This window comes from Astyanax mexicanus, chromosome 7 (genome assembly GCF_023375975.1).
Source record: "Astyanax mexicanus isolate ESR-SI-001 chromosome 7, AstMex3_surface, whole genome shotgun sequence".
In the NCBI taxonomy this organism is placed as follows: Eukaryota; Metazoa; Chordata; class Actinopteri; order Characiformes; family Acestrorhamphidae; genus Astyanax; species Astyanax mexicanus.
Genome location: NC_064414.1, coordinates 49186456 through 49200965, shown reverse-complemented (window position 1 = coordinate 49200965; position 14510 = coordinate 49186456). Strand labels below are relative to the sequence as shown.

The 14510-nt window shown below is 36.0% G+C and overlaps 1 protein-coding gene and 1 long non-coding RNA gene across 3 annotated transcripts in view; both read left to right on the top strand.

The window, feature by feature from the left end:
* The first annotated feature begins 757 nt into the window (after nt 1-757).
* Nucleotides 758-14510, top strand: part of si:dkey-27h10.2 (putative uncharacterized protein DDB_G0290521) — a 76360-nt gene continuing 62607 nt past the window's right edge. Inside the window, exons 1-7 of one of the 2 annotated variants that reach the window (XM_049481402.1) lie at nt 758-891; nt 1558-1704; nt 2737-2826; nt 3644-3700; nt 7719-7781; nt 11688-11750; nt 13564-13659. In XM_049481402.1, coding sequence (XP_049337359.1) covers nt 849-891; nt 1558-1704; nt 2737-2826; nt 3644-3700; nt 7719-7781; nt 11688-11750; nt 13564-13659 — 559 coding nt within the window. In that variant the 5' untranslated portion in view covers nt 758-848. The remainder of the gene's footprint in view (nt 892-1557; nt 1705-2736; nt 2827-3643; nt 3701-7718; nt 7782-11687; nt 11751-13563; nt 13660-14510) is intronic. The other variant, XM_049481401.1, reaches the window with a different exon arrangement.
* LOC125802955 (uncharacterized) lies at nt 9014-11491 on the top strand. Its single transcript, XR_007440000.1, has 3 exons — nt 9014-9055; nt 11124-11249; nt 11379-11491. It is a non-coding gene; the product is annotated as an uncharacterized LOC125802955 (long non-coding RNA).

Genomic DNA, 14510 nt, shown 5'->3' with positions numbered 1-14510 from the left:
TGGATTCTTGTCGAGCCAGTATCAGATGGTAGTGGTTGCTGTGTTCTGTTCACGCAACTTATAATGTGATTTATTGTGTGTGATTGTGCTTAGGTAAGTGTGTTGTTGCCATAGTTAAAGGAAGTGAGCTTAGATTAAGGAGGGATTCTGTGTGTTCATAGGTTATTTTTTGGTAGGTCTGTTACTTGGCAGTTGAGGCAATGGACCATGAACATAGTGTTAGGCTATGCTTCTGGATTCTTGTCGAGCCTGTATCAGATGGTAGTGGTTGCTGTGTTCTGCTCACGCAACTTATAATGTGATTTATTGTGTGTGATTGTGCTTAGGTAAGTGTGTTGTTGCCATAGTTAAAGGAAGTGAGCTTAGATTAAGGAGGGATTCTGTGTGTTCATAGGTTATTTTTTGGTAGGTCTGTTACTTGGCAGTTGAGGCAATGGACCATGAACATAGTGTTAGGCTGTGCTTCTGGATTCTTGACGAGCCTGTATCAGATTGTGGTTTTGCTATTGTTGTTAGTTGAGTGAGTAATAGATCCTGGCTGAGCCCTATGCATAACCCCAGCTGTTAGGTGCAGGATTTGTCAATTTCCTGTATTATATTACTATACAATATATACACACTTTGAAATAAAAAGAGAGAAAAACGTTTCTAACTTCCCTTTTTACACCTATTTGAGCAATGTTCTGTTACATCCTGTTCAGGCTTTGTGGTTATTACCCCGTCGGACATCCCTGCACGAAGATCAGCACACTCACACACTCTACCACACACACACACATACTTACACGCAGAACACACACACACACACACACAACAACAACACACCACACATCACCAGCTTGAGCAGGATGGAGAAAATAACTGCCGTCTTTTTGTTTCTTACATTGATCGGTATGTATTATTTATGAAACTCGTTGTACAGAATATATTCAATATGTATAGTGAGACATTTTGTTATTGTTTTTTATATATATATGGTGTGATTAAAATATAATTAATTATGTCTACAGTATAGCTACAGAAAGCTCTGGAAAGAATTAAGAGACTACTTCAGTTTCTGCTAGTTTTGCTATTTATAGATATATGTTTAGGAAAATGAACATTGTTGTTTTATTCTATAAACTACAGTCAACATTTCTGCCAAATTCCAAATAAAAATATTGTTATTTAGAGCATTTATTTGCAGAAATAATAAAAAGATGCAGAGTTTTCAGACGTCAAATAATGTAGAGAAAACAAGTTCATATTTAAAAAGTTTTCATATAAAGAGCTCAGAAATCAATATTTGGTGGAATAACCCTGTTTTTTAATCAAAGTTTTCATGCATCTTGGCATGTTCTCCTCCACCAGTCTTACACACTGCTTTTAGATAACTTTATGCCTTTACTCCTGGTGTAAAAACTCAAGCAGTTTAGCTTGGTTTGATGGCTTGTGATCATCCATCTTCCTCTTGATTCTATTCCAGATGTTTTCAATTTGGTAAAATCAAAGAAACTCATCATTTTTATATGACCATGTATAAAAATGATCAGTGATTTTATTGGTTTTGCTTTACAGGTGCTTTGTTGGTTATAGCTTCTGCTAATGAATCTGATGTCACAACTAAGGGGATCACACGCACTGACCCAAAAACGGCTCTAGTCACTAGTGATCCATCCAAGGTCAGCCCAAATAGCTTTACTACACCTGCCAAGGCCCCTGAAGGTAAGGTCAACATTTAAGTGTAATGGACATTTGATTAGCATGGTGGTGGTGTATGAGGTTTTAGTGTGTGTTGTGCAGCAGTGCTGCTGGAGTTTTTAAACACTGTATTTAATCACTCACTGTCCTCCATTCTATTGTAGATACTCCTACCTACACAGGAAATTTGGCAGTGTTAAATCAACACTGTTAGTGTTAAATCAACACTTATTAGTGTTAAATCAACACTTATCAGTTTCTTGTCAAATTTCTTGTGTACAGCTGCTCCACCTTGTTGATAAAATAAAGTAATAGTAATAATAATAAAATCTGATCTGTGGTTAGTGTCTATTCTGTGGGGTCCAAAGCACTGAAAACAGGCTGAAAGGAGGATAAAAATGGATAATGGATGTAGAATCAATTAGGTGATCATAATGTTAACCCTTTTAGACCTGCATTATGTTCCACTGATGGAAAAATATGAGAATGCTCTGTTTACTACCAAACTTTCTGCTAGTTTTGCTATTTATAGGTATATATTTGAGTAAAATGAACATTGTTGTTTTATTCTATAAACTACAGACAACATTTCTCCCAAATTCCAAATAAAAATATTGTTATTTAGAGCATTTATTCGCAGAAAATGAGAAATGGCTGAAACAATAAAAAAAGATGCAGAGCTTTCAGACCTCACATAATGTAGAGAAAACAGGTTCATATTCATAAAGTTTTAAGAGTTCAGTAATCAACATTTGGTGGAATAACCCTGGTTTTTAATCACAGTTTTTATGCGTCTTGGCATGTTCTCCTCCACCAGTCTTACACACTTTTGGATAACTTTATGCCTTTACTCCTGATGCAAAAATTCAAGCAGTTCAGTTTGGTTTGATGGCTTGCAATCATCCATTTTCCTCCTGATTATATTTCAGAGATTTTTAATTTGGTAAAACTCATCATTTTTAGGTGGTCTCTTATTTTTTTCCAGAGCTGTATATATGACCATGTGTACATATATATGACCAATGCTTTTTATTGGTTTTGCCTTGATGGTTATAGCTTCTGCTAGTGAATCTAATGTCACGACTGGGGAGGCTTCATCCAAGATCAGCCCAAATAACTTTACTACACTTGCCAAGACCCCTGAAGGTAAGGTCAACATTAAAGCATAATGGGCATTTGACTAGCATGGTGGTGGTGTATGAGGTTTTAATGTGTGTTGTGCAGCAGTGCTGCTGGAGTTTTTAAACACTGTATTTAATCACTCACTGTCCTCCACTCTATTAGATACTCCTACCTACAGCTGCTCCACCTTGTAGATAAAGTAAAGTAAAGTAAAGTAATAATAATAATAATAATAATAATAATAATAATAATAATAATAATAATAATAATAATAATAATAATGATAATAATAATAATATCTGATCTGTGGTTAGTGTCTATTCTGTGGGGTCCTGAGCACTGAAAAACAGGCTGAAAAGAGAATAAAAATGGATAATGGATGTAGAATCAATTAGGCGATCATAATGTTAATCCTTTTAGACCTGAACTATGTTCGAGTGATGAATAAAAAATATAAGAATTCTGTATTCTCCAACAAACAAATCTAAAATTTCTATAAAAAATAAATCCAATTAACTATTTTTTTATTCCTAAACATGATAAACATGTTTTAAATTATAAAGAATTTGAAAAATTGAGCTTGTATTACTTTGTCTCATTTGTTCTGTAGTGCTGACATTCCCTAATGTCTGAGTTGCCGATTTACTTATTTTTTTACAGTGCAGTGGGCGGGGCTAAGCTACTATATCATTGGCTGGTTTAGGATTTACTTTAATGGAAATCATGTTGTGCACCAAAACACTTGAAAAAAGAAACTACATGATATTCATTTTAATTGAGGGTTAATCTTATCTTTTCTTATCTTACAATTATTATTTAATTTTATGCAATTATTTTACAGGTAATGCTTCTACGAATGTTACTTCAGCCACACCCAAAACCAACCAGACAAACGACGGTAAGAAGAAATGCATTTACTGCAGTTTCCATCTTACCAACCAGTTAACTTCTTCATTTCTCTGTCTTTCTACATCCCGAGGCTTATAACTTACTGATCACATAGAAAAAGAGGCCTTAAAACAGAATTATTCATTATTTATAGCAGTAAAAACTGAATCTGTTCCTGATTAGTGGAAGACAAAACACAAGTTACATAGACAATAAGTACAATAGATATAATAGACAACAGATATTAAATTCAACTACATATATGTGAGATTAAGGTCTCAGGGTCCTATTTTAGTGATCAATGAGATCATTAAGGCATGGCCACTACTTATTAAGGTGTGGGAACAAGTTAATTAAATCATAGCCCTTAAGACCTGGCCAAAAGGTCCACAGGTAGAGCAGCTCTAAGGGGTTGTGCACCATATGACTGCGTAAGGAAGGTAAACGGGTCTGCATACTGTCTGTGTCTGAGCCAATCAGCTTTTAGTGTGCAAATTAAGTGTTTTTTTTTTACATAGAATCATTCAATTTGTCACTGCAAGAGACTCCAAAATATCACCATAATTCATTCAGAGATTAAAATAAAAAGAAGGTAGTTCGCTCTCCATTTTCTTACTAAAGATTATGCTTGGATTAAAGAAGCTTTGGTGTAATATCCAGTTTCATCATGAGCATTAATTTACAGAAAAGCAAGATTTATTATTCTCCAGTTAGATGAAATTATCTTGTTCCCACACCTTAGGATCTCGTATTAAGGCATGGCCATGCATTATTATTTTTTACATGATGTCACCTTAGGGCAGGGGTGTCCAAACTATTTGCGGCCCGTTTCCTTTTTTGGAGCGACCCGCGAGGTATTTTAGAAATAGAATGAAAGTTGGCCCGCTTTTAATAATGTGAGATTCAAAGTTAAAGTTAAATGAAATAATCAGGAAAAAAAGTATTATTTAAAGTGGTATATTTCATTATTTGTTTTATTACAGAGTCTGTGGCCCGTGACTTCAAATATATTTCTCCTTCTGGCCCCTAACAAAAAAAGTTTGGACACCCCTGCCTTAGGGGCTCCGTAGTTTATAGCATTTTGTAGTGCTCAAAAATGTGATTTTGGTATGTTTGGTTTTATATGGCTACTGCTGCGATTGCGAGGGCAGGCTTCTCCACTGACATGCTGATGTCACCATTAATGTACAGTAATAAGCTGATTGGCTCTCGTTGAAGGGCGTGACTTTAGGCTTGAACAGACACTGGGTTGAGATTTACAGTTACTCTCAGTCATATTTCAGTCAGCTGTTCTCCTCATTAATATTTTATCAGTTGATATGATGCTGTTACTAAAACAGAACTAATAGTAAACTGTGTTGAATGTGTAGTCTGGTGTTATAATTGACCAAATTTGCATTTACTGTAAATAGAAGTGGAAGAGTCTGAATTCTTCTATGGTGAGCTAGAGCTAGTATTTAGAGGAAGGTTAGTATTGACCTCAGGTTGTTGTTTTTGTAACAAGACATTTTTGAGTATAAAATTGTTGGATGAAAAAAAAAAACTATACAGCATGTCTGAGGATCTTTTGTAATCTTTTTTTTTTTTTTTTTTTTTTTTTTTTAAGAAATGGTACACAATCCAGTGGTGTAAATGGTACAAAACATAGCCAAACAAACTAAAAATTGAAAACGAATTAGGCTATATTTTAAAATATGTATTTTAGTAAACAATTACTTAGTTAACAAATTACAGCTGGTCTGTAGCAATGGAAATAAACCAAGCTTTGGAAATAGATGCAAAAAAAAAAAAAAAATTTACAAACCCCTTGTCCCTTGTCTTAAACAGATGGTGTTACTGCGGTTACTCTCTACTGCAGCATTTACACACTTACACACTCACAGCACATTCACACTTTCATCATCATAACTAGAAAAAGAAAACACAGAAACACAGATAACTCTGTAGCTAGTCTTTTCTTTAGATAAATTACTATTAACCCTCCTGTTGTGTTCACCTTCCACCCGTTAATTTAGTAATCCCGGTCAAAATTGACCGGTCTGATTTAACCCCCCCCCCCAACCATTTATATTATATACAGTCTGTTTGGCCAAGGGCTAATAAACATTGCTTCATTTGTAAATTTGAAACTAAACAAATTTTCTACTCATATCTTGAGTTAAATTCATTTTCTTTTACATTTTATTAAAAAACTAATAAAAAAAAGAGTAGCACTTTTTAAAAGAAATGTAACATAAGAAAGGTAAAGGGCAAATATTAACCATGTGAGCTGTTTATATTGCTTACAATTTAGGTGAAGCGAGCATGTGTAAAGCATTTTAATGTAAAATTGCTTAATTTTGCTGAATTAAATACAAGTAACAAAGTAAACGAGTAACAAAAATATGAACACCACACAAGGGTTAACATGAATGTATAGAATTAGGCATAAAATAACTGCAGTGAAAATACAAATAGGCACTGAAAATGTATTACAAATTAGAAAATTAAGGTTAAAAATAAATTGAAAACCAAAGACCAAACTCATATGAAGTCACATACTCCTGCTAAAATTCTGACAACAATCCTATGTAGGCTTGGAGGTCTACCAGGTTGATTTCTCTCCAGGTCAGGTGTCCCCAAACACATGCTTCCCCTCCAGGTTTGTCATCTCCAGTATAATTCCCTCAATTAAATCTGGTAAAAGAGTTGAAAGCTGGACTTGATGTCATTCATACGAGATGTTGCATACCATGTGGGCCCTGCCGTCGTCTTTATGATCTTCACACTTTCTCTACTTTCTTTGGCTGAGAGAATAAAGACCAGAACAAGTGTCCACTCCTGGACTACTATTTTTTTCTCAGGTGCAAAATCAGTGGTCTAATTTCAGTGCCCTCTTCATCATGTCCAAAAACCTGGACCAGAACCTCTTCAACAGATAACTTCTGTAAGGAGTCGGCCAGTGCTGCCAGCTGCCAGCAGGGGGCGAACACAGAAATCCTAAGTTCTAAGAGGTAATCAGTGCTAACGAGGCACACCTGCTGGCACTGGTATATAAGGCATTGGAAAGCAGCACAATCTTGCCACACCTTTGTAGAGGGGTGACCTGTAACATAGGGTACTGAAGAAATAAAATAAAATAAAAGAAAAGAAAAGAAAAGAAAAGAGAAATCTCAAAAGATCTCACAAGAAAGCAGAGGCTCACAAGAGAAACAGAGATCTAAAAGAAAGCAAAAAAAAGAAAAACATAAAGAAAAGATCTGACAAAGAAAAGATAGAGGATAAAAGAAGATATCTTAAAAGAAAGCACAGGCTTACAAAAGAAACAAAAGAACAAAGAGATACGAAAAAGGAAACAAATAAAGAAAATAAGGAAAAGATCTCAAAAGAAAAAGACTTCTTTTAGCAAGTCTGTCCTAAGTTTCCTTTTTAGTTTGTTTGCTTTTCCTTTGTTTGAGAAACAACGTGGCATCTCCTTTGTTTGGTTTTCCCGCCTTTTTTCCTCCTTAGTTAAGAGGGTGTAATTCCCACAGCTGCCTCTCCTTGCCAGTGGCGCAGGGGTAGAGTGTTGGCCCAGCACTGACAAGGTTGGGAGCACTAACAAGCGATCCCTCATATCCTCACATAATCATACTACCTCATCCATATCAACATATAACAATAATCCTTCTTTAGCAGCAACATATTACTTACCTCTTTGCACTTGGGTCCAGTCCTTCATAGTCCCGTGACAACTTCTTGGTCAGTCGCCTACTTATTGATGTGGAACACAATATTTATAAGTGTTTTAATTTGTAAATCGGTCAAAAGGAGAGGAATTACGGTAAAGGTCTGACAGGTGAAGAACTGCAGTAATAAATCATTGTTAAAATGAGAAAATAAAAAAGCAGGTTGTGTGGGCCATATAGCTTTGTCACTGGACAACTAAACAATATGGGTTTTCTTTAAACCTGTATTGTATATTATCGTGAAACTTGCTATTGATTAATGACTTGGTTAATAGCTTTTTATCGTATCTAATCTCATTATCTTGTACAATTATTCTCCAGTTCTCATCACAACTCCCAATCCTGTTTCAGATGTCACAACTAAAACCAACCAGACCAAAGGAGGTAAGAAAACATGCATTTTGTAGGATTTTCCTAAAATATTAGGCACCAGTAAACATATATGTTCCAAAGTCTATTATACAGTAAATAAATAAATAAATAAATAAACAAGCATTTAGACTAATCTCAGGTTATACATGATGAGTCTCCATGAGTCTCTCTACGCTCTACTGTTCTTGATCTAATCTGAAGCTACATGAAGTTTGGAGGTGTGTAGTGATGATGAACTAATCTGAAGCTACATGAAGTTTGGAGGTGTGTAGTGATGATGAACTCTGAAGCTACAGGAAGTTTGGAGGTGTGTAGTTATGATGCACTCTGAAGCTACATGAAGTTTGGAGGTGTGTAGTGATGATGAACTCTGAAGCTACATGAAGTTTGGAGGTGTGTAGTGATGAACTAATCTGAAGCTACATGAAGTTTGGAGGTGTGCAGTGATGAACTCTGAAGCTACAGGAAGTTTGGAGGTGTGTAGTTATGATGAACTCTGAAGCTACATGAAGTTTGGAGGTGTGTAGTAGTGATTAACTCTGAAGCTACATGAAGTTTGGAGGTGTGTAGTGATGATGAACTCTGAAGCTACATGACGTATGGAGGTGTGTAGTGATGATGAACTCTGAAACTACATGAAGTTAGGAGGTGTGTAGTGATGGTGAACTCTGAAGCTACATGAAGTTTGGAGGTGTGTAGTGATGAACTCTGAAGCTACATAGCTACATGAAGTTTGGAGGTGTGTAGTGATGATGAACTCTGAAGCTACATGAAGTTTGGAGGTGTGTAGTGATGAACTCTGAAGCTACATGAAGTTTGGAGGTGTGTAGTGATTATGAACTCTGAAGCTACATGAAGTTTGGAGGTGTGTAGTGATGATGAACTCTGAAGCTACATGAAGTTTGGAGGTGTGTAGTGATGAACTCTGAAGCTACATGAAGTTTGGAGGTGTGTAGTGATGATGAACTCTGAAGCTACATGAAGTTTGGAGGTGTGTAGTGATGTACTAATCTGAAGCTGCATGAAGTTTGGAGGTGTGTAGTGATGATGAACTCTGAAGCTACATGAAGTTTAGGGGTGTGTAGTGATGAACTCTGAAGCTACATGAAGTTTGGAGGTGTGTAGTGATGATGAACTCTGAAGCTACATGAAGTTTGGAGGTGTGTAGTGATGAACTCTGAAGCTACATGAAGTTTGGAGGTGTGTAGTGATGATGAACTCTGAAGCTACATGACGTTTGGAGGTGTGTAGTGATGATGAATTCTGAAGCTACATGAAGTTTGGAGGTGTGTAGTGATGATGAACTCTGAAACTACATGAAGTTTGGAGGTGTGTAGTGATGATGAACTCTGAAACTACATGAAGTTAGGAGGTGTGTAGTGATGATGAACTCTGAAGCTACATGATGTTTGGAGGTGTGTAGTGATGATGAACTCTGAAGCTACATGAAGTTTAGAGGTGTGTAGTGATGAACTCTGAAGCTACGTGAAGTTTGGAGGTGTGTAGTGATGATGAACTCTGAAGCTACATGAAGTTTTGAGGTGTGTAGTGATTATGAACTCTGAAGCTACATGAAGTTTGGAGGTGTGTAGTGATGAACTCTGAAGCTACATGAAGTTTGGAGGTGTGTAGTGATTATGAACTTTGAAGCTACATGAAGTTTGGAGGTGTGTAGTAGTGATGAACTCTGAAGCTACATGAAGTTTGGAGGTGTGTAGTGATGAACTCTGAAGCTACATGAAGTTTGGAGGTGTGTAGTGATGATGAACTCTGAAGCTACATGAAGTTTGGAGGTGTGTAGTGATGAACTCTGAAGCTACATGAAGTTTGGAGGTGTGTAGTGATGATGAACTCTGAAGCTACATGAAGTTTGGAGGTGTGTAGTGATGAACTAATCTGAAGCTACATGAAGTTTGGAGGTGTGTAGTGATGATGCATTCTGAAGCTACATGAAGTTTGGAGGTGTGTAGTGATGATGAACTCTGAAGCTACATGAAGTTTGGAGGTGTGTAGTGATGAACTCTGAAGCTACATGAAGTTTGGAGGTGTGTAGTGATGATGAACTCTGAAGCTACAGGAAGTTTGGAGGTGTGTAGTAGTGATGAACTCTGAAGCTACATGAAGTTTGGAGGTGTGTAGTGATGATGAACTCTGAAGCTACAGGAAGTTTGGAGGTGTGTAGTAGTGATGAACTCTGAAGCTACATGAAGTTTGGAGGTGTGTAGTGATGATGATTTCTGAAGCTACATGAAGTTTGGAGGTGTGTAGTGATGAACTCTGAAGCTACATGAAGTTTGGAGGTGTGTAGTGATGAACTCTGAAGCTACATGAAGTTTGGAGGTGTGTAGTGATGAACTCTGAAGCTACATGAAGTTTGGAGGTGTGTAGTGATGATGAACTCTGAAGCTACATGAAGTTTGGAGGTGTGTAGTGATGAACTCTGAAGCTACATGAAGTTTGGAGGTGTGTAGTGATGATGAACTCTGAAGCTACATGAAGTTTGGAGGTGTGTAGTGATGAACTAATCTGAAGCTGCATGAAGTTTGGAGGTGTGTAGTGATGATGAACTCTGAAGCTACATGAAGTTTGGAGGTGTGTAGTGATGAACTCTGAAGCTGCATGAAGTTTGGAGGTGTGTAGTGATGAACTAATCTGAAGCTGCATGAAGTTTGGAGGTGTGTAGTGATGAACTCTGAAGCTGCATGAAGTTTGGAGGTGTGTAGTGATGATGAACTCTGAAGCTACATGAAGTTTGGAGGTGTGTAGTGATGAACTAATCTGAAGCTGCATGAAGTTTGGAGGTGTGTAGTGATGATGAACTCTGAAGCTACATGAAGTTTGGAGGTGTGTAGTGATGAACTCTGAAGCTACAGGAAGTTTGGAGGTGTGTAGTGATGATGAACTCTGAAGCTACAGGAAGTTTGGAGGTGTGTAGTGATGAACTAATCTGAAGCTACATGAAGTTTGGAGGTGTGTAGTGATGAACTAATCTGAAGCTGCATGAAGTTTGGAGGTGTGTAGTGATGATGAACTCTGAAGCTACATGAAGTTTGGAGGTGTGGAGTGATGAACTAATCTGAAGCTGCATGAAGTTTGGAGGTGTGTAGTGATGATGAACTCTGAAGCTACATGAAGTTTAGAGGTGTGTAGTGATGAACTCTGAAGCTACATGAAGTTTGGAGGTGTGTAGTGATGATGAACTCTGAAGCTACAGGAAGTTTGGAGGTGCGTAGTGATGATGAATTCTGAAGATACATGAAGTTTGGAGGTGTGTAGTGATGATGAACTCTGAAACTACATGAAGTTTGGAGCTGTGTAGTGATGATGAATTCTGAAGCTACAGGAAGTTTGGAGGTGTGTAGTGATGAACTCTGAAGCTACATGAAGTTTGGAGGTGTGTAGTGATGAACTAATCTGAAGCTACATGAAGTTTGGAGGTGTGTAGTGATGAACTAATCTGAAGCTACATGAAGTTTGGAGGTGTGTAGTGATGATGAACTCTGAAGCTACATGAAGTTTGGAGGTGTGCAGTGATGAACTAATCTGAAGCTACATGATGTTTGGAGGTGTGTAGTGATGAACTAATCTGAAACTACATGAAGTTTGGAGGTGTGTAGTGATGAACTAATCTGAAGCTACATGAAGTTTGGAGGTGTGCAGTGATGAACTCTGAAGCTACATGAAGTTTGGAGGTGTATAGTGATGAACTCTGAAGCTACATGAAGTTTGAAAGTGTGTAGTGATGAACTCTGAAGCTACATGAAGTTTGGAGGTGTGCAGTGATGAACTCTGAAGCTACATGAAGTTTGGAGGTGTATAGTGATGAACTCTGAAGCTACATGAAGTTTGAAAGTGTGTAGTGATGAACTCTGAAGCTACATGAAGTATTTACCATTTAACTGTTCAATTATTTTACAGTTAACACCACAACTCCTATGAGTGTTTCTAAATCTACACCTAAAACCAACCAAACCAAGGGAGGTAAGAAAATATATATTTTTTTCATCTCAATGCTTATAATTCAGTAACTACATAGAAAACAAGTAATTTATCCTGAGTTATTAATAGCTGTTATTAAACTGGTGCATTTTATGCATTTAACATCTTATCTTATGAACATTTATTTTTGTTGTGATCTGCCTGAGCCTAACTGAGCCTTAAATAAGCCTAAAAAGATGCGTAAAAAGTTATATAACTTCCATTTCTATAATCTTTGACTATCAAATACAAGACAAGACACTAAGGGACAAGATAATGAAAAAAAAAGTTAGAAGCTGAGCACACCTTTTCAAAGACATCTAGCCTTGTAGAGAAAACTTTCCTGGTCAAACGAGACAAAAAAAAAATCTGTTGTTTGGCGAAATTTACTAGAGGTTTGTTTGTAGATGTAAAACTGAGACATTCAACACCAAAAAAAAACCCCATGGTGGTGGTAGTGTTTAATTAAACAATGATTAATTAAACACTTGTACATATGTCACCAAAACACAATACACTATTCTTATGAGAAAGAGAGAACCTTTATAAAAAAATCCAATATATTTTCCACTTAAATGTTTAATTATTCTATAGATAACGACATAAAACATACGAATGTTTCAGCAAAAACTCAAACCACACCCAAAACCAACAAGAATAAGGAAGTAAGGAAGAACACACCAGGAAACATCTTAAATTTACAGGCCTTTTAAACCCGAAGGTGTATAATTCAGTAATTATATAAGCAAATTGTCACACCTTTAGCCCTTTATGTCTTTTCAGTATTTTTCAGTTCCTGTCCTGCTTCTCAGACTGTTGCTGTTTTCCTACCCCATGTGCTCTGTAAGCACATGGCCCTGTCTCCGCCCTAACCCCACCCTAGACATTAGTGTTGTAGACCTTGTGTCTTTGTGTTTGTAACCCCGCCCCCTCGTTACCGGTCTCAGGTGTTTCTCATCCTCCTTGTGTTTAAAAACCCCTTTGTTTCAGTGTTTCTTGTGGAGTCTATTGTGTTCCATGTATTCCAGGTTTCTTTTTTCCTATGTTTTGAGTGCTTCTGTCAGGTCTGTAGAGTTTTGTGCTGCTTGTTATATAAAAAATAAGAGACCACCTAAAAATGATGAGTTTCTTTGATTTTACCAAATAAAAAAAAAACCTCTGGAATATAATCAAGAGGAAGGTGGATGATCAATCAAGCCATCAAACCAAACTGAACTGATTGGATTTTTGCACCAGGATTAAAGCAGCATAAAGTTATCCAAAAGCAGTGTGTAAGACTGGTGGAGGAGAACATGATGCCAAGATGCATTAAAAAATGTGATTAAAGACCAGGGTTATTCCACCAAATATTGATTTCTGAATATTTTTTTGTTTGCATTATTTGATTTTTTTCTGTTATTTCTGCCATATTTTATTTTCTGCAAATAAATGCTCTAAATTACAATATTTCTATTTGGAATTTGGGAGAAATGTTGTCTGTAGTTTATAGGATAAAACAGCAATGTTAATTTTACTCAATTAATTAATTAATTAATCAATTAATCAGAGAAACTGATTCAGAAACTGAAGTGGTCTCTTATTTTTTTTTCCAGAGCTGTTTATATCATATATATATCATATAAGTAAGACTAGATCATAGTTTTTATGATTTCAACTGTACCATTTTAGTGATTCTGTGCTCACTGCAGCCTCAGCTTTCTGTTCTTGGCTGAAAGAAGTCAAATCTGAACTGCACTTTTGCTGCATGATTGGCAGAATATGTACATTATTTGCATGGATGTGTTGACATGTTTTAATCCAGATTTTATTTCAATAGATAAGCAAACTCCCGGACCAAAAAAACCTCCAACAGAATCTCCAACAACACCTCCAAAAGTAAAAACCACCCAAACCACCCCAAATAAACACAAAAGTATGCAGTCAATGATACTATTTTGTGTGTAGTGTTATGGAAAACAGTGAGTTGCTCTATGTATAAAATTTAACTCACATTAGATGAGTATATTATAATCTAATGTGATTTGGCTAAATGATTCAGTATAGTTCATTTTAAAACCTTAATGTTTCACCTTTTCCTGGTGTTTCATTTCTGGGAGGAATCCAGCCTCACTGCTATAGCCTTCAGAGTATGTTTAACATGAGTAAATTTCAGTACACAAAGAAATGTGTTCCAGAAAAAGCAGGACACTTTTAACATAATATTAGAAAAGACTCAAATATTAAAGAGCAAAATCCAAATGAATGCGTTATCAGCAAATTTGGTATAATATTAACTGAAAAAAAAATGATTTTTACTACAAATTTTACTGTACAAATCATATTTCATAATAATATTACACTGTTTATTAAGTCGTGTCATGTGAGTTTGAGAAAATACTCTGTATATTTTGTGTCTGTTTTTTTATTTGTTTGTTTACTTTGTTTTGTTTTACAAAATGAACCAAAAAAACAATGATTCCTCTAATTTTATGCTGAGATATGACTCTCAGATAAAAATAAAATTCTCGTATTTGTTAAAAATAGAGAACAAGTGTTTTACGGGTGTTAGAAATTACCTGTAAAAATGTGAGAATTTTTTCGGACATCCCTGCTACCAAAAAGTAGCCTTTTTTGTGACTTTTTTTGTTATATTTAATAATTGTATTAATGTTGTGAACCTTGAGTGGGATGTTAGTATTAGTTTTGTTAAGCTTTATTTTTTTGTGTTCTTTTATGTTGTACAAATGTGTGCATATTTTATCATACTTATATATATGTATTTTT